Source organism: Marmota marmota, unplaced genomic scaffold (genome assembly GCF_001458135.2).
Source record: "Marmota marmota marmota unplaced genomic scaffold, marMar, whole genome shotgun sequence".
Lineage (NCBI taxonomy): Eukaryota > Metazoa > Chordata > Mammalia > Rodentia > Sciuridae > Marmota > Marmota marmota.
In genome coordinates this window covers 24,741,743-24,761,602 of record NW_026000082.1, presented here as the reverse complement: position 1 = coordinate 24,761,602, position 19,860 = coordinate 24,741,743, and the positions used below count along the sequence as shown (strand labels likewise).

The window sequence follows — 19,860 nt, the reverse complement described above, 5'->3', positions numbered from 1 at the left end:
GTGGACACCCCCTGCCTGGTGGGGCCCCTGGCCAGGTGTGTCTCTGCACTTGTGGGCGTGGCTCCCCTGGGGCCCCTCCCAGCTCTTTCCTGGCTGTTTGTTTTCTCAGGTCTTGGGCTTGCGGTGCCTCAGGGACTGGGCACCTTCTGGTCATGGAAGAAGGTTCTCGCATGAGCGTAGTTGCTGTTGCTTATTGCCAGTGTGATGTGTGTGTTGACTCTGGTGACTGCAACCTAGATGCTGGTCCCAGAATCCCCTGGACTGTTTTCCTAGTAGGAGGTTGTTCAGAGGTGATGCCTTAGAGAGTAATGAACTTGATGGTGCCTCCTTGAGCTTCCTATTGCATGGGGCAGTGGTTCCGCAGGACTTGTCCCCTGCCCACATGTCCTCAGCCTCTGCCTCTGCAGGCCCACAGTGGCTCAGCAAATGTGAACACCCTCGGAGGCTGTGGTGAGCACAAATGCAAACCAGCGACAAAGGAGATGTGTTCTAGGGAGACGGGGATCGCTGGGCTTTGGGTGGAGGGAGCCTGGACTGGGCCACTCTGCACTGGGGGAGCAGCCCTGTCAGGAGCTGGAGGAAGAGGGCCCTGAGATGGAGCTGGGTGGGTTCAGGGCCAGCAGGAAGCAGGGGCTGGAGGGCAGGGAGGGCAGGGAGGGCGAGGGTGGTGGAGTTGGGCTGGCAGGGCCACTGAGGCAGGCTCGGGCTCCCTGTGAGGAGAGCAGGTTTTATTCCAAGTAAATAACAATTCAGGGGTTTAGCAAAGCAGAGCTGGAGTCCTGGGTAGAAGTCTGTCTTTCTATAGTGGCAGTATCGGGGTGGCCCAGGAGAGTGGGAGGTGGAAGGGGCGGGGAGAGGAATGAGGGGCTATCTTGTCCTCTGATGGGAGGTGAGGGCAGCTTGGTCATAGGAGGTGGTTTCCAAGCAGCATGAATGGTGGAGGCTGAGTGCCCTCCCCACTTAGGAGCAGGGGGAGGGAGGCGGGAGGCAGGTGGGGCTGAGCAACTGGGTGGATGAGGCTCCATTCAGAGTTCCCAGGACCAGGATGGGAGGCTGGACATGGGCAGAGTTGTCAGGGTCGGAGGAAATGAGTGGCCCTGCTGAGGCCCCGTCCACCCCACGAGGTCGAATGTGCAGGTGAATCACACATCTGCAGTTGTACACAGAGGTCCAAGGGGACGTTCAGAATAGAGATGCCACATGTGGAGGGTCTGCAAGTGGTGAGAACAGATGAGACCCCTGCAGCAGTGCAGGAGAGATGGCCAGGACAAGGTGGGGCTCCCAGGGGCTGGGCAGGAGAAGGAGCCACAGGGGTCTGTGGGAGGCTGGGATATAGCAGGTGAGCAAGCCTCGTGTCCTGAGGACCAAGAGGAGAAGGGGGTACCCCCAGGCCCACCCATGGGGCCACTGTCCACACAGCAGCCGGCAGGATCTTCCTACAACAAACCTGCCCACATCATTCTCAGCCAAGAGATTTCAGGGGCTTCCCATTCTTCCCAGAGGAAGTCTGAGCCTTTGGCCTGGGACACAGGCCCCTCATCAGCCCCCTGTCCCCCTGTGCAACATCCCCCAGCCACATGTCCTTCCCATTCTCAGCTGGCCACCAGGACTCTGGTAACTTTTGTTACCAGGCCACCCTCACATTTTTGCAGGGGACAGACGAGGTAGGTCATCGAAGATAGCAGGAAACAGTTTTATTTGGCTGCAGCCAGGTTCAGAGGGCACAGCTTTTGCTGTAATCAATCAATCCCCTGAACCCCGAGTTCAGGTAGCTTCAGAGTTTTATACCCAGCATGTAAGGGGAGGGGCTCAGGAGTTCACAGTCTGCAGAAGTTCACATAAAGCAGCTTTTTCTTCCACTGTTCTGGGCAGGTTAACCCTTCAAGGACAACACCTGAGAAGGGGGGAGCTTCTTCTCCCCTTTCTTTCTTCCCCCTGCCAGCTGTTACCATGGAGCCCAGTTGGTAACTTCTTCTCTTACTTTTGAAATGTAAACATTTCTGTGAAGCTCCGGCCCAAGGCCAAAAGCCTAGTTAAGAGAATCTGTTTTTCTTAACACACTCTGCATTTGCAGACACACTTCTACAAACTACTATACTGGATAAATGGTTGTGAAAAACTTTACTTACACTCCACAAATGGGGTGTTCAGCACCTGGAGTGCTGATCTCTTTCAGGCCCAAAAGTAAGACAGAACAACAGATAATAGGAAGTTTAACTACATTTAACACTTTTGTAGAGAATCTTCTGCTGGTAGTCCTAAAATCGATTATGGTGAAGATTTCTGGAGAAGCTTAATTAAAATTTTCTGTGGAGGAGAGGGTGCCACTACAACATGTCCATTGAAATGCTACCCTCTCCCCATCTATTTCCCACAAGGCTATGAGAACAGGGAGAATCCTGGCTCCCCTTGGCTCCTGTACAGACACAGCGTATTGAGAATGAGAAAAGTGTGTTTCTCTGTGTTCTTCAGAGAATATTGTGGTCTCTAGATATATAATTTGTCCTCAAGGATACATAGTCTCTGAATTCCAGCACTTCTTCCATATAATTGATCCAGGTGCAATGACACACACCTTAATCCCAGAGATGGGAAGCTGAGGCAGGAGGGTGGGTCTCAAGTTTAAGGCCAGCTTGGGCAATTTAGCCAAAATCCTGCTCCAAGATAAAAAGTAAAAAGAAGGCTGGGGATATAGTTCAGTTGGTAGAGTGCTCGCCTCGCATGCACAAGGCCCTGGGTTAAATCCTCAGCACTATTTTAAAAAAAAAAAAGTAAAATGAGCTGGGGATGCTCAATTTAGAGTACCCCAGGGTTCAATTCCCTATACAAAATAATAATAATAATAATAATAATAATAATAATAATAATAATGAATTGAATGGATGACACCTTACGCTCCACAAATCAGTCTGTGGGTGCTGATGGATTAAAGGGCATCACCCTCTGTTTCACTCCTGGTGAAGCTCAGGGCTCAGGGAAGGAGCAAGGAGCACCAGCATCCTGTGGTGCTGACTTCCCTCCCATGTCCCAGATCAGGGAAGGTCCTTTGGGGTTCTAGCCACTTAGGGACCCTTGGACTGCACAGAAGGCTGGTATCTCCTGGGTCCTCCCATGTGGCCTGTAGATGGAAAGTTGGGATCAGCAGCCTCCAGGTTCCAGACCAGCTGCATATCCCTCCAGAGGCTTCTGGCCCTTATGCTACAGTGTCTGGTGACAGTCCTCCCTAGCAGATTGGCTCAGAATTAGGGCCAGGAGAAGGGAGCCAGGGCAGCATCACACAGCTTCATCCAGGTCCTGGTCAGCAGCAGTGAGGCCTTGGAGCAGCCAAACACACATGAGGGAAGCTGGTTCCTTGGCTCTCTGGCTCCCCTCGTAGGTGGCGGTGCTGTCTCCCAGGACCCGTGTGTGTGAGTCCTGTGAGGGATCCAGGATAAATGGCAGCTCATCCTGGAAACCGCTGGCTCCTTCAGCTCTTTGGGGAGGGTAAAGGCTGCTTTAGTGGGGGTGAGGGATCTGGCACCTGGTTCCAGTCCTGCTTCACTCAGGCTTGTCACGTAGCCCACTGTGTGGCCTCAGTTCATCCTTGGCAGAGACCATTCCTTGCCTTGGCCGCTGTTGTTGAGTGGGGAGCACACCCAGGCTCTAGGTCTCATCCACTGGTTCCATGAACGCTCCCCACACTCCAGCTGTGTAGGGACAGACCTGTGCACAGCTAATGACGGACCCCACGGGGATAGAGTAGAAGTGTAAAGCGTGGGGAAGCAGAGGCTGCAGGTGCGCCCCAGCATATGTTGCCCACTTGTGGAGGTAGCAGATGTGGCAGGGGTGGGCAGGGGACCCAGAGAGCTGAGGAGCAGGTGTGCATGGCCTGGACAGTAGTGCCAGGTGTCCAGCTGTGTGTCCAGGGCGGTGAGCAGGGCAGATGTGCCTGGTGGAAACAGGTGGAGAGTGGTCTCGGATGGGGCTGGGGGCTGATACCTGTAGGACAGGCCAGTGCAGGCAGCAGAGGGTGGCTTGGGTGGGTTCTAGGAAGAGACTGCTAAGCTCATGATCCCACCCCATGTCTCCTCCCTGGCCAGGTGCATTTGATGAAGCCAGACACAGTCCCCAAGGCATGCTGTGCACCCACCAAGCTGAGCGCCACCTCTGTGCTCTACTATGACAGCAGCAACAATGTCATCCTGCGCAAGCACCGCAACATGGTGGTCAAGGCCTGCGGCTGCCACTGAGGCCCTGCCCACTTGCACTGCTGCTGCTGTCCCTCCCCATCTGGATCAGGCTCCTCTCCAGATGCAGGGGACCCTCATAAGTTCTCAGAGCTCACTGTAATGGGGAAACCCCTCCTTCCACTGCTCTCTCCTGTCAAGCTTCTTGTCTTTTCCAGGCTCTTCCACGCCTTTCTCCTGGGGTCTGTGGCATTGAACGCCCCAACACTGCCATCAAAGGGCCAAATGCACATAGCAGCCTCAGAGCTGTGCCTCCTTGGTTGGGGGCCTGCGCTGAAGTCCTGACAGAGGACCTGTCCATGGCATCGCTGGCCCAGGCTGTGGCCAACCCTGGATGGTCTAAGGAGACTGCAACTGGCTGAATGGGGCTCTGTACCATTTACCACAGGGTCCGAGATGGGCAGAAGGGTTCTGTCCCTTCTCAGGTCTACCACTTGGGCATTTGTGGAGCATAATTGGGCATGTACATGTCCTGAGTTCCGTGTATTATTGGGTTCCACTGACTTGGCCCTTGGGCATTGTTAGCTTATTAGAAAAAGAACAAGCTGACTGGGCCCCGTGACTTAAGGTGAGGCAGTGGGGACATTTTATTGCTTGTGATTTCCCCTTTCCTGGGCCTGTGCTGGGGAAGAGGCCTGACTCCCACTGAAAGAAAGAACCTTGGAGGATTCTGGTTCCCACAGTCATCTCCGCCAGGATGATCTATTTGGGGCTGGGCACTGAGACGTTGACCTCTCAGCAGAAACAAGGACATGGCTGCAATGGTGTTCCTTTTCCTGTGGCCACCATCTGTGACCACTCTGTACACTTCTCCCTTTGCACCTAGATGGGCCCTCTGCACCCTCAGCACAGAACACAAGTGGCTACTGAGAGCTGCTCAGTTGGAATGAACTCAGCTCCCCACTGAGGAGCAATCCACTCCACCTGGGGCATGGCCATGGGCAGGCTGACCAGGCACGGAACAAGGGCGAGGACTGTCAGTGTTTGCTTATGCCTGGGAATTAAGAAGCGGCTGGTCATCACATTTGGCATCACCCTGGATGCCCAGCAGCCCTGTCCTGTTTCTGGGACCTGTGAGTCAAAGAAAAGGCCCCTGTCCCAGGGGAGTGACAGGTGGTAATTAGGCTGCATTGGGTGGGGAGGTTTGTCTCAGCCTCCACTGTTCCCGGAAACCACTGTTCTCCTTGGAGCAGCCACTGGGAGTTGGAGTGTTTATTTGATTTTGAACTTGCTAAGCCTGTAATTTACCTACCAGAACAGATAGAGTCCAGCTGTCTGAACTGTCATTAAAAGCAGATCCTGGGCCCACCCCCATCTGCAGCACACCCAGCAGAAGTGGACCCACCCACATGCCCAGGGATGCACATCTCTGGAGTCTACACTCTGCACCTCTGAGGACAGACCTCAGGGAGGGCAGCAGCAGTGGACAATTTGGGTCCATGCTGTGGGACAGCAGCCCTTTTAGCTGGACCAGAGGACATCCTTGTGTGAGTTCAGAGGAAGAGACCCTCCCATATACAACAAAGGGTAGGTCCAGACTGTCTGGAAGGTGGTGAATTCCCCAAGAATGTAGGCTTCAAACAAAGGCCTGCAGGGATTAGACAAAGCACCAGCCTGAATGTTCAGCAGACTGACTTGCTTAGTGTCGAAGCAAATTCCCTTTCTCATTCTTGCTTCATTCTTTCATCTATGACATGAGGGCATAGGATTTGTGTTAGTCAGGTTTCTGTTACTGTAACAAAATACTGAAGACAATCAATTTTAAAGAAGAGGAAAGTTTTAAGTGGGCATGGTGGTTTCCTGTAGTTCCAGCTACTCATAGGAGGCTGAATCAGGAGGATCTCTTGAGCCCACAAGTTCAATATCAGCCTGGGCAATAGAGACAGGCCTTATCTGAAACAAAACAGAACAAAACAAAACAAAACAAAAAAAGAAAGAAAAAGAAAAAAGAAAGAAAAGGAAAAAGCCCCCCAAGAATTTGGTTCATGTTTTAGAAGTTTTAGCCTCTGGTTGGTTGACCCCATTATTTCTGGGCCTGTAGTGAGGCAGCTGATCATGCTGTGGGGTGTGGGGTACAGCAAAGTTGTTAGCTTATGGCATCTGAGAAGCTGCAGAGGGAGAGAAAGAAGAAGAGGAAAGGCTTGGATCCCACGATCTCTCCCAGAGCAAACCTCAATGAACCTGAGACCTCCTATTAAGGCCCACCTCTTAAAGCTCCCCACCTCAATAGAAGCAAGCCAGGGACTAAACTTTTAATACATGTGCCTTTGAGGGACATCCAGGTCAAACTATGGTGCAACACTCATCCCCAAAGCTCTTCCAGTCTGAGAATCTCTCTGCCATCCTCCCTCTCCCTCCCCCAAAACCTAAGGGCCCAGCCACAGGATTCAGGACTTTACCTGATAGCTCTCTCCTCCCAACATCAGGGTAGTGGAGGCTTGGGAACTATTCGACAAACAGCAGTGTTTGGTCTCTCCAAAGCCCAGTGCGTGACTTGACCTGGTCTGAGGGTCCAGGATGGGGTGACATGAATGTTCTGAAGATGCAGACTCTGCCTTTCCCCCCAGGTATGGGAGCAGGAATGTAAGGACCATGACACGACTCTCTCTTCCTGCAGCAAAGCAGAGTGTAGCTGTCCTGATGGCCAGAATGCTGGTGCCTTTAGGCAGCCACCAGGTGTCATCAAATAGACAAGGTTTTGGAGAAGGAAGAACACAGTAGGCACATAGCCCATGAGGGGGTGGTCTTATTGCCCAGCCACTTGGCTCTCTGGTTGCCTCTGGCTGCCCCGACTATGTTCACAGCTGCACGTCACAAGCAAAAGTAAGGTGGCCAACCCGGGGCCCAGGAGCAGAGATCCCCACAGACACCTTCACAAGCGCAGTGTGGTACTGGCCCTGCTACCAGCTGAGCATGTGAAGTCCTGTGTTTTTGTGGCTTTCTGTAGGAAAGTGGGTAATGTGCTTTAGAGAAATTCCCCACAGTTTTGCAGGAAAGGAGGCTGTGGACAGGAGAAGGAGGGGTTTTAGAGTCAAACAGATCTGGTGTCCAGTCCTGGCTCTGGCTCTTGTGACCCAACCTCATCACAAGCCCTCTGTGTCTGCTCCTTGCTCTATCGAGGGGTGCTGGCCTGGCTCTGCCCTTGCAAGGCCTCTTGAGGGTCAGATGCGCCCATAGAGCACTTAGCACAGTATCTCATTTTAAATGACCTTTCCTGTGGGCCTCCCTGGCCAGTGTTCCCAGGAACACCCTCTCCTTCCGGGATGGGCCCTGGAGGTGCTGCTGGACTTACCTCAAAAATCCACTCTCTCTTTTTCCTTCTGCACTCTCACCTTCCTGGGAGAGCACAGGGACAGCACTGACTGGGGTCTCTCCTGATGAAGGGCAGGCATGGCCCACCCGTGCCTTGCTGGTGAGTGTGGTGCCCCCTGTATCCTCACAGGAAGCCGAGGGGGACTTTCCATCAAAGGTTTCTCTTCTTACTGGGAAGCCTTGAGCAAGCATTTGGCCCTTTTTAAAAAAATATTATTTTTTATTTTTTTCTCACTTAAGAAAACATGACACGAGTGCCAGGGAAATTTTTGAAAATAACAGAAAACAGATGACAGTCCCCCATCACCCCGCACACGATGAGCTGCTGTGAGCCCTCCCCCGGCCTTGGCACACTGGTCTTTACACGGGATGTATGGATTACTACAGTTAGGTCCACACTCTATGCACTTTGGTGATCTGATTTATTCATTTTATGATGTATTTTGAAATCTTCTATTATTAAATATTTTTTGAAAGTATCATTTTCAGTAGCAGTTGGTGCCTGGGGTTCGCCTTTTCTCCCTCACATAACAAGCGCCTCAGCGGGCGGCAGGCAGCACGAGCTCAGGAGGCCTGGGCATGAGTCTGGCTGCCAGCCCAGAAGCCCTGGATCGGGAGCTTTTCCCCTCTCTCTGTGCAACACCTGGCACAAGCAGGGGCTGGGTGACCACAGCAGGGGCAGGCACCTCACCTGAGGTTCAGGCGACCTCAATGCTCCACTCAATGGCTCCACCCAATGGCTCCACTCCTACTGGCCTCTGTCCAGTGTCTTGCTCTCACTGTCCCAGGATTATCAGGGAGGTGCAGTGATAAGGTCTTCCTGTACCTCCTCCCACAGATCCCCCCTATTTCATAGCACTGTGTGAACAATCCTCCCTCGTAGAGCCTTGGGCCAGCTGGCCACCTCCCTGCATGTCACCTTGAAACCAGCCATGCCAACGTACTTTGCACCTGTCATCCTCTTCTGTCACAACCCCCAAGTAGCTGGCACTATCGTGGCCTCACTGCTGCCCATCCTGGTCACCATGACTGACCATCAGTGGGAGGAACCCCTATTTTTAGGAGAGAGATCCCTTCTGGGATCCCAGCTAAGGGAGCTGGCCCAAGCCATCTGGAGTGAAGAAGCCCCTTGATGGTCCAGGGTGCCCAAGGTGGGGTTGGCGGGGGTGGTGGTCATGGAGCTGGGGCAGCAGGCTCTCCCCTCCATCCCAGCTTATCCCAATCTCAACCCCCCAAATAGAGCACAGCCTGAGAGAACCAGCCCCACCCAGCGTGTCTCCGTGTTGAGACTGGATCCAGGGAGGTGGCATGAGAGCAGGAGGTTTCTGGTGACTGACGGGGTTCAGTCTCAGCACAGGAACAAAGCCATGAGGTGGCCTAGCTGTTCCAGAGCCAGAGTAGGGAGCAAGGCCAGCCCACACAGGCTGCAGAACAAGGCACCAGAGTGCAAGATGGCAGGGGTGGAGGCAGGGGAAGCAGCTCTGGCTTGTGTCTTGTGTCTCCCAGCACCGAGCACAGGGCCTGGCCAAAGTAGGGCCCTGGATGCCTCACAGGAATCCAGTTCTGCCTATTGGTTCAGTGGGAAATGATGGGAGGACGGGTTAGCAAGGCTGGTCACAGTTAGACACTCAACCAGTTGAGTGTGAGTAGGAGCAGAGCCTGGCCAGCCCCACTCACCTGCCTGGTAGCAGGAGGCAGAAAGCAGAGGCGCTGTAGGCAGTTCTACTGCCCTGAGCTGGGCCCAAAAGGGCATCTGTCCAGGGGCTGGGCCTCATGGGGAGGGCAGCAGCAGCCAAGATGCTGTGGCTTGTCCCTGAGCAACCTCTGCAAACACCTGGGGCCCAACTGGAGGCAGCAGTACAAGAATCCATTTATTTTACCAAAGAAACCATCCAACAGCCACAGGTGGGCCCAGGACAGGTCCTGGCAGCACAGGCCTGAGAAGCCAGTGGCCACGCAGCTGTGGATGGTGGAGAGGGTCACACCTGCACCTGCTTGCTCCAAGGACCACAGCCATGCTGGGAACCAGTCCAGAGCCACCCAGCCAGGCCGTGAGGGAGCTGCTCCAAGCTGATCTGAGGAATGGCTGGGGTCACAAACACCATCTGCTTCATGCAGGACACCCTCAGTGCTGGCACCCCTGAGGCCAGCAGCTCCTTCCTGGACACACAGGTAAGAGCACAGCAGGGAGGGGAGAGCACTGCCTCACATGTACTCCCCACAGTCAGCGATGATCACCTTCTGCTTTGGCTTCCCATCCTTGCTGCCCTGGGCCTTTGTGGACAGAACAGGAAAGGAGAACTAGTCAGGGGGTGAGGGAGGAGACTGAAGAGGGACTTAGGGTGCCACCCCTAGCTGGAACCTGAGCTCACTCCTTCCTGGCCCTCCACAGGTTATAACCCAAGGGCCAGGGGGTTTGGGGGCCCTTCCTGGCCACCTACCTCAATTTGCCGTAAGACATCCAGACCTTCAGTAATCTCCCCGAACACTACATGCTTGCCATCCAGCCAATCTGTCTTGTCACAGCTCAGAAAGAACTGGGAGCCGTTGGTGTTTGGGCCAGAGTTGGCCATGGAGAGTAGGACTGGGGGAGTGTTAGGGTTTGGATGTGAGGTGTCCCCCAAAAGCTCACACGTGAGACAATGCAAGAGGTTTGGAGGAGAAATTATTGGGTTATAGGCTCAATCTAATCAGTGAATTAATCCCTGGTGGGATTCACTGAGTGGTAACTGGAGGCAGGTGGGGTGTGGCTGGAGGAAGTGGTTCATTGGGGGCGTGGCTTGGGGGTATATATTTGTATCTGGAGAGTGGCGTCTCTCTTTCTGCTTCCTGATCACCATGTGAGCCGCTTCCCTCCACCACACTCTTTCATCATGATGTCCTGCCTCACCTTGAACCCTGAGGAATGGAATTGGCTGTCCATGGATGAGATCTCTAAAACCGTAAGCCCCTAAATAAACTTTTCCTCCCCATACAATTGTGCTGGTTGGGTCCTTTAGTCACAGTACTGAAATCATTGACTAAAACAGGGAGAGAAGGATGTCAACTCCCTGTACCCTGCCCTAGCCCCGAACACTGTGCACACTGTGGACAGCCCTCTGCAGGTGGCCCAGGCTCTGGGAACACAGACCCCACACATGTGGCCCTGTTGTCTTTAATAAAGACTGATTTTTAAAAAAATGAAGCTGATTAAAAAGAACAATCTGAGCTGGGTGCAGTGGTGCACGCCTGTAATCCCATTGGCTCAGGAGGCTGAGGCAGGGGATGTGGCTGGGGATATGGCTCGGTGGTCAAGTGCCCCTGACTTCAGTCCCTAGTACTCCCCCAAAAAAGAATAATCTGATGGTACGAAAGGCTATCTTAGAGAGGACAGGCAGTAGACTCTCAGGTCAGGATGATAGGTGTGGCACTTGAAGGAAGTGAAGGACACTGGAGGAATACACTCCTGGAGAGGAAACGGCATGTGCGAAGGCCCTGAGGCAGGAGTGAGTCTGGTGTGACTGCCACTTTGAGGCTGAGGTTGAGGAGCAGCACATCCTCTGAGCACAGAGGTACCAGGACTCACTCGGGTCAGGTCAGCCCTTCAGGACTGGATCCTGCACTCAGTGACGCCATAGGAAGGTTGTCAACAGAACGATGAGGTGATGAGATTGATGTTTTAAAAGTATCACTCTGGGCCAGATGTGGTGGTGCATGCGTATAATCCAAAGACTCAGGAAGATAAGGCAGGAGGATCAGAAGTTGGAGTCCAACCTTTACAATGTAGTAAAATCTTGTCACAAAATAAAAAGGGCTGGGAATGAGCTTAGTGGAAGAGTGCATGCCTATCATGTGTGAGATGCCTTGAGTTCCATCCCCAGGACAGAAACAAACAACTCCATTACTCCAACTGCCCTGCAAAGACTTCACTATGAGGGGGAAGAGGGAGAACAGCTAGGAGGACTCTGGTGGTAGTGATGGAGCAGGGAGGATCATCTGGGGGAGGAGCAGCTGGGCCAGGAAGTGACTTGAAGATAGAAGGTTGGGACATATGTGTGATGCAGGAGAGGAGTCGAGATGAGCCCTAAGTTTCTGACCAGGCAGCCAAGTGGATAGTGGCATCTTTTACTGAAACAGGGACTGTGAGAAGAACAGGAGTTGTTTTGGACCTGTAAAGTTGAGGGCTTGTGGGATATCCAGTGGAGACCTGGCAGGCAGCTGGACAAGAATCTGGGGGGGTGATCAGCCTCGAGAAGCAAATTTGTACAAAATCACAGAGCATTCAGTACAAGCCCAGGCGCTGAATGTGATTGATTGCCCCGAGTAGGGGCTCTCAATGGGGTAATACTGCCCCCTAGGGGCCATTTGGAAACTGCAGGGTATTTTGTGGTGGTGAATCCAGTGAAGAGAAACCAAGATTGAGCTCCAGGTCCATCCAACAATTTAAAAGGTGGAAATAAGAAAGGAGAAAAGAGGTGTCACACACATGGAATCCCAGCAACTTGGGAGACTGAGGCAGGGGTATTGAAAGTTCAAGACCAGCCTCAGCAATTTAATGAGGCCCTAAGCAACTTTTTGAGACCATCTCAAAATTAAAAAGAAACAAGAAAAGAGGAGCAGTCACAGGAGTGGAAAACCACAAAGGAGGGAGGTGCTCTGCCAGCTGCTGGGAGGAGGGGTACAAGGAGAGGGGGCTGATGACATCACATGAGCTCAGAGTGGAAAGGGGCTGAGTCTTAACTGCTGGTGAGCTGGAGGCTGTTGGGGAATGGGCTGAAGGAAGAAACAGCCAGTGGAATTTTTTAATACCAGGGATTGAACCCCGGGGATGCTGAATCACTAAGCCACATCTCCAGTACTTTTTATTTTTTTATTTTGAGACAGTCTCACTAAGATGATTAGGGCCTTCTACATGACTGAGGCTGGCTTTGAATTTACAATCCTCCTGCCTCAGCCTCCTGAGCTGCTGGAATGAGCCAGTGGCTTTTTTAGGTTTTGGCAGGCATGGTTGTGCACCCCTATAATCCCAACTACTTGGGAGGCTGGGGCAAGATCACAAGTTCAAGGCCAACCTTAGAAACTGTCTCAAGATGAAAAAACACAAAGGGGGCTCAGGGTCAGAACACTCACTTAGTATGCCTGAGACCCTCAGTTTGATCCACCATCCCACACACACCAAAAAAAAAAGCTTTGCTGAAAAGGGACAGATAAATTGGGGTGGCGGCTGGAGGGAGCTCATGGGACATGGGACTGAGGGACAGTTGTTTCATTTTTTCAAAGGCTTGCAATGTGACAGCATGCTGAGGGATGGGAGTGAGTAGAGGGGGAAACAGAGGCATTGAGGGGGCAGGATCCAAGTGGAAAGGCTAGCCTCAGGAAAAGCGGACAAAGTTCACTGTCCCAGGAAGGCAGGCAGGTCAGGGTGTGAGAAGACGTGGGCTGGGAGTAGATCTCACTGTGGGAAGACAAGTTTGACTCTTCTGCGGGGCACAGGGCTGAGGCAGGAGGATGGCAAGTTTGAGGCTAGCCCGAGCAATTTAGCAAGACTCTGAATCAAAAAACAAAACAGGCTGGAATGTAGCTCAGTGGTAAAGCCCTTGGGTTTAATCCCAGCACACACAAAAAATAAAGTCAGTCTCTTCCGGTTGTTTTTATAAATAAGAAGCAAGACCATGCGCTGAGAGAAGAGTATATAAAGGGCTGAGGAGCAGAGAAAGACATGTTTCAGCCTGGGATGGAGTTCTCCAAGCCAACGCTGGGAGCCTGCTGGGCACTTATGGAGGTGCCTTTCCCACCAATGCCCCTCAACTTGCAGGGGCCCAACAAGCTCAGGGGTGTGCTTTTCTCCAGCAGGCAGGGTTCTGTGCTAGGTAGGTAAGCAAGAGTGAGAAAGAGTGAGAAAGGCAGCTGGGCTCCAACACAAGAGCAGGGAGGTGCAGGGATGTGAGGGACGCCCACGGAAGTGCAAGGGGTGGATGGGCAGAGCCCCCCCCCCACCATTGAGGCCAGGATAGGTTCCAGTTGTGAAAGCCTCTGAAAGGACACTGTGACAAATGAGGACCTTTGAATATGCATGGTGGATTAGATAACAGTGTAGCAGAGTTCATTTTTAGATTTTAGTAACTATGCTGTGACAATATTAAAAATGCCCTTGTTCTCAGGAAACACAAGTATTTAGTAGTGAAGGAACATCAAGACTCTAATGTACTCTCAAATAGCTACAAAAAATACACTGTCTAAATATATACAGAAAGAGAATAAGCAGGGAATGTCAACCGCTGGTACGTTGGGTAAAAAGTACTCAAAGTACATGGGGGATTCGTGTACTATTCCTTTCCTTTTCTTTTTTTTTTTTTTGGGGGGGGGTGGATACCGTTGATTGAACTCAGGGGCACTTTACCACTGAGCCACATTCCAGTCCCTTGCATTTTCTTTTGAGACAGGGCCTCACCAACTTGCTGAGGCTGGCCTTGAACTACAATTCTCCTGCCTTAGCCTTCAGAGTTGTTGAGATTACAAGGCATGCACCACCATGCCTGGCTGACCTTGATAAACATTTTAAAAAGCTAGATTAAGACAAGAAGAATTATGGGTAAAAAGGGTCATGAGGACTATTTGACAAAACAGGACAGACTGGGCGTGATGGTGCATGCCTGTAATCCCAGCGGCTGAGTCAGGAAGATTGCAAATTCAAAGCCAGCCTTAAGCAATTTAGCGAGGACCTGTCTCAAAATAAAAAATAAAAAAAAGGGGGTGTAGTGTCTGGAGATGTGGCTCAGTGATTTAGCCTTCCTGGGTTCAATCCCTGATACCAAAAAACAAAACAACAACAAAAATAAGATAAACACACACAGTGTCCATAATAGAAGAGCTAAAGAAAGAAGAAAAGTTCTTAGTTTTTAATTTATCCCATAAAAATAGTAACTTTCCAGCAAGAAGCCTGGCAGACATCTCCTTTACCAAGTGATCAAAGATAACATATTTGAACTGCCATCACGTGCTTCCTTATGGATGTGCTAACAGCGTTGCTTCTGTACTGCCCCTGCCAAAATACATAAGCTAAACACAACCAGGAGGAAGTAGCTGCAAACACACTGAGAAACATCTCTAAACACAACTGGCCCATTCTCTTCAAAGACGTTGAGATCAAAAGAGACAACGAAAACCCAAGAAGTTGTTTTATTTTTTTATCTTTATTTTATTTATTTTCTTAATGGTGCAAAGGATTGAACCCAAGGCCTCTTAGCCACTGAGCCACATCCCAGCCCTCTTTATTTTTTGAGACTGGGTCTTGCTAAATTGCTGAGACTGCCTTTGAACTTGTGATCCTCCTCCATCAGCCACCAGAGGTATTCTATTGCTGAGCCACATCCCCAGCCCTTTTTATTTTTATTTATTTATTTGTTTATTTATTGGGTACTGGGGATTGAACCCAGGGGCACTTTACCACTGAGCACATCCCCAGTCCTTTTTGTTTTTTGAAACAGGATCCCTCTAAATTGCTCAGGTCCTCAATAAATTGCAGAGGCTGGCCTCCAACTTGCAATCCTCCTGCCTCAGCCTCCTAAGTAGCCACATGCATCACCATGTCTGTCATGGCTTCTTCCTAATCTTGATGTTCATGGACACCTGAAGATTTTACTGAACCTTTTTTGCAATGAGCTTTACCTAGGTGCTGAAGAAACTGTTAAAGAGGACTCCCTGACTCCCCAGGTAGCAGTTCAAGTACTCTTCTGCACACACTCCCACAATATAACTCTGGTGAGCAGGCTGGCCACAGGTGCCGATGGGAAGGACTTGGGGCCTGACAGAAACTGCAGAAGGCAGCCACAGCACTCAGTTGGTGCATAGCATGGTTCCCACACACCTCGCTCCAGTTAGCAGGCCCACTCATGTACCGCCAGCGCCCCCTCCACGCCTAGCCTGCACCATTGCAGAGTGACACGTAGATGCAAGGGAGGGCACCCTGCTTAGAGGACAATAGGGGCTGGGGCCTTGCTTTGTGCTCCAAGACAAAACTGACTGGAGGAGCTGAGCACAGTGGCACACGTGTAATACTAGCTAACTGGGAGGCTGAGGCAGGAATATCACAAATTCAAGGCCAGTCTTGACAATTTAGCGAGACCCTGTCTCAAAAAATAAAAAGGGCTGGGGGTATAGCTCAGTGGTGGTGCACCCCTGGGTTTGATACCCAGGACCCAAACAAACAAAGAACTTCCCACCTGACTGAAGGATAAAAACTTTCAGTACAGCTGTGTGTGGTGGCACATGCCTGTAGTCCCAGAGACTCAGGAGGCTGACACAGAAAGATCACAAGTTCAAAACCAGCCTCAGCAAGTTAGCAAGGCCCTAAGCAACTTAGGAGGTCCTGTCTCAAATTAAAAAAAAAAAAAAAAAAAAAACCCGGGATATAGCACAGTAGTAGATGTTCCTGGGTTCGATCTCTAGTACCCAAACCAAACAAACAAAGAGTACAACAGTTAAACTTGTTAAATAAGGAACTCTGATATAATGCAGAGGACAGAGGACACCATAGGAGCCAAAGCCATGGGAACCCAGAGAGATACTTACTGGAGGGTTTGGAATAGTTTCCAAGAGATGTCAGTGACTGACTGAGCTGAGCTTTGAAAAAAGAGGAGTTAGTCACATAAAATAAGTTGGAGAGGGTGCTGGGGGAGAGGAATGGCTTGTGCACAAACACAGAGGCTTGCAGGTGTCTACCAGCTCTTGTTTCCTAGAATATAAAATGGGGCTGAGAGGCAGGGCTCTGGACATAGGAAGACTTCTGTCCTTTCTGGTGGAACTGGACTCAATCCTATGGATGAGGGGATTCCCTAGAATGCTTGAAGAGAAGGATACAGTCAGATCTCTGGCTGCTAGGGATAGGAGGAGAGCAGGCCTGAGGCAGGGGGCCAGTTAGAAAGCTACCATCATTATTCACAGGCGAGATGATAGGAACATTTGGCAGGAACAACTGGAAGAGAGATGCAGGAGGATTTAAGAGATAAAACTGCAGAATACGGTACTGCATTAGGTATGAATTATAATGAAGAGCCTAAGATGACAGGAGATATCTGAGTTGGGTAATTATTTAGAGGATGGCAAAATTAAATAAGACTGAGCACACAGAAGACGACAGTAAAATGTGAGAAAATCCATTGGAATATGCTTTATTAATGGTGCCTATGAGATAGCCAGGCAGAAATTTGTGAAAGGTCGGGGCTAGGGCTAGTGGTACAAAAGTCATCAGCACAGAGTGCATGTTCAGGTGTGGTGGCAGACACCTGTAATTCCAGCAACTGTGGAGGCTGAGGTAGGAGGATCACAAACTTGAGAACAGCCTAAGCAACTTAGAGACCCTGTCTAAAAGTTAATAAAAGGGACTGGGGATGTAGCTCAGTGGTAGAGTGCCCCTGGATTCCATCCCTAGTACCACACAAACCCGAAAAAAACCACACAGAACACACACACAAAACCTAAGCACATGTATCTCTAACCCAGATGAGAAACTCAAAAGTTCTCCACTCAACTCACCCACATCAGAAGTGCCCTGGGTGGAAAGCACCAGCCCCTCCTCTGGAAGACTGTCTTTGTTCTTGCCTCTACTACCAAACTACCTCCACAGCCCTTTTAAAAATTTGAGACAGGGTCTCACCAATTGCCCAGGCTGGTCCTGACCTTGTCATCCTCCTGCCTTAGTCTCCTGAATCACTGAGATTACAGTCATATGCCACCATGCCTGGTGTTTCTCTTTATTATCTTCAAGAGTCTTCCTAGAAAATGTCCTTAACTGGTCATGATCTGATCAATATAAAGATTTGAGGTTTTCATCTGATGGCTTATTAGCCACATTGGACTCTTCACTACTTTTTTGGTCAGTGAAGAGGACACATTAGTGAGGAGTTTCCTCCAAGCAACTCTCCAAATCAAGGAGAGTTGTCACTGAGAAACTTAGGCCCTAAAGGCCTGCCTTTAGCAGAGGCAAATTAGAATAAGTCCCAGGGAAGTATACACCCATCCACAGAAAGACACCTTTTGTAACCTAGCAACCTTAATCAAATACCAAACAGGAAACATTTCTTGCCTCTGCCAACTCAAATTCAACAAAAGAGAACCCCTGATGCTTCACTATAAAAGTAGAAATGAATTATTAATATGTGGACAACAGGAAATGTGCCACACATCCAGATGCCATTTAGAAAGCAAAAGTTTGATTTTTTTTAGATTGACCATAGTTTATTCAACAATGATTCCAGGAATATTAAAGTCATTTTGTTTGTTTTTACAGAATCAGCTAGAGGTGTATATCAGTGGTAGAGCATTTGCCTAGCATGCACAGGCCCTGGGTTTGATCCCTAAGTACTAAAATATATGAACATAGCTAATTTTTGTTTTTTAGTAATGAGGATTGAACACAGGGCCTTGCATGCACTCTTCCACTGAGCTACATCCCTCAGCTAAACTGTTTAAACATTGCAGTATCCAATTCTATCACTACAGAATTTAAGCCTTCAGTTGCTTTCCAAGCATTTTGATAACCATTGTTTACAAAGCTTATAGACCTAGTGACTGAGGAGACTGGGGCAAGAGGATTCTATGTTGGAGGTCAGTCTCAGCAACTTAGTGAGACCCTGTCCTAAAATTGAAAAAACAACAACAAAAAAGTACAGAAAAGTAGGTAAAATAGTTTATCATCATTCATTCCAACAATCATTCATTCCAACTAAGCACTGTGTACAGAACATTGACCTTACTACTGAGTTAGGTGACTATTAAAGGAGGAATAGTCCTTGTCCTCAGGAAAAATGTATTTTACTGGGGTAGACCAAGGGCATTTAGAATTACTAACTTAAAAAACTCAGCTAGGCATGGTGGTGCTCACCTATACTGCCAACTACTTGGGAGTCTGAGGCAAGAGAATCACAAGTTTGAGACCAGCCTGGATAACTCTGAGATCCTGTCTCCAAATAAAAGGCTGGGGGTGTAGCTCAGTAGCATAGCACCTGCCTAGCATGTGCAAGGCCCTGGGTTTAATCCCCAGTAATGTAAAAATAAAACTCAGGTGTAGGAGGACCCCCCCCCCTCCAAATCATCTTCCCTTTTTACTTAAAATTTGAAGAACTGAGAGCAGGGATGTAGCTTGGTGGATAAATACTTATATAGTATGCCGGAGGTCCCTTGGAGAGGGGTGGATTTAAAGAACTGAAGGCTTAGAGAAGTATGTGTCAGGGGTGGGGCACTGCTATGTTGCCCAGGCTGATCTTGAACTCCTGGGTTTAAGGGATCCCGCCTCAGCCTCCTGAGTAGAAGGAATTTTACGTGTGCACCACTGTGCTCAGTTTGGTCTTAGAGAGTTTAAATATCCATACAGCAAACTAATGGCAAAACTGGGACTAAAACTCAGAAATTAACAAAAGATCAAATAGCATGCACTATAATTGTGATAACAATTGAAGAAAAGCATACCCATGTAAGCAGAGGCCAAGCCTCCACTGTCAAGGCTGAGCTTCCCTGCTACACTGTTATTTAACAGCACAGTTGCCAAAAGGAGCGGTTCTGGTGCCCAGGTAGAGTACAGCTACCCACCAGGTGGTGTAAATCAACACCCAAACTTTTTGAGATTTTTCTATTATCCTCCTCTTGATTCCCCTCCACTCCCACTGTATGGTACTGGAGATTGAAGCAAGGGCCTCACATATGCTAAGCAAGCACTAACCACTGAACTATATCCCCAGCCAGGGTCTGACTAAATTGCCCAGGCTGACCTCCAGTTTGGGATCTTACTGCCTCCAGCTCCCAAGTAACTGGGATTATAGATGTACACTACTGCTCATTTGGCTTCTCTTATCTTTTCTAGCTTGAGTATTCCTCATCCAAAATCCTTGGGACCAGAAGTCCAATCTTTGGGATTCTGGAATATTTGCATTACCACTTGAGCTTGACTAATCTGGAAATTCAATGTGAAATGCTCCAAAATCCAAAATGTTGAGTCATGTTGGCAGATTTTGAAGAATTTTTACTTTGGATTAGGACTGCTCAATTTGTATACGTAGTTTTTATACTGGGGATTGAACCAAGAGGAGTTTTCCACTGAGCTACATCTTTAAGACCTTTTATTTTTTGAGACAGGGCCTAAATTGCTGAGGCTGGCCTCTGGAATAACTGGGATTATAGGCATGTGCCACCGTGCCCAGCTCTATTTGTTTCTTAATATTTATTTTTTTTAGTTTTCGGTGGACACATCTTTATTTTTTTATGTGGTGCTGAGGATCGAACTCAGCGCCCCGTGCATGCCAGGAGAGCGTGTTACCGCTTGAGCCACACCTCCAGCCCTCTATTTGGT

The 19,860-nt window shown here is 49.8% G+C and overlaps 1 protein-coding gene across 1 annotated transcript in view; it reads left to right on the top strand.

The window, feature by feature from the left end:
• The window catches only part of Bmp8a (bone morphogenetic protein 8a), a 29,954-nt gene extending 25,203 nt beyond the window's left edge, over positions 1 to 4,751 (top strand). The window contains exon 3 of the mRNA XM_015484732.2: positions 4,045 to 4,751. Coding sequence (XP_015340218.1) covers positions 4,045 to 4,229 — 185 coding nt within the window. The 3' untranslated portion in view covers positions 4,230 to 4,751. The remainder of the gene's footprint in view (positions 1 to 4,044) is intronic.
• Positions 4,752 to 19,860: the final 15,109 nt, after the last annotated feature.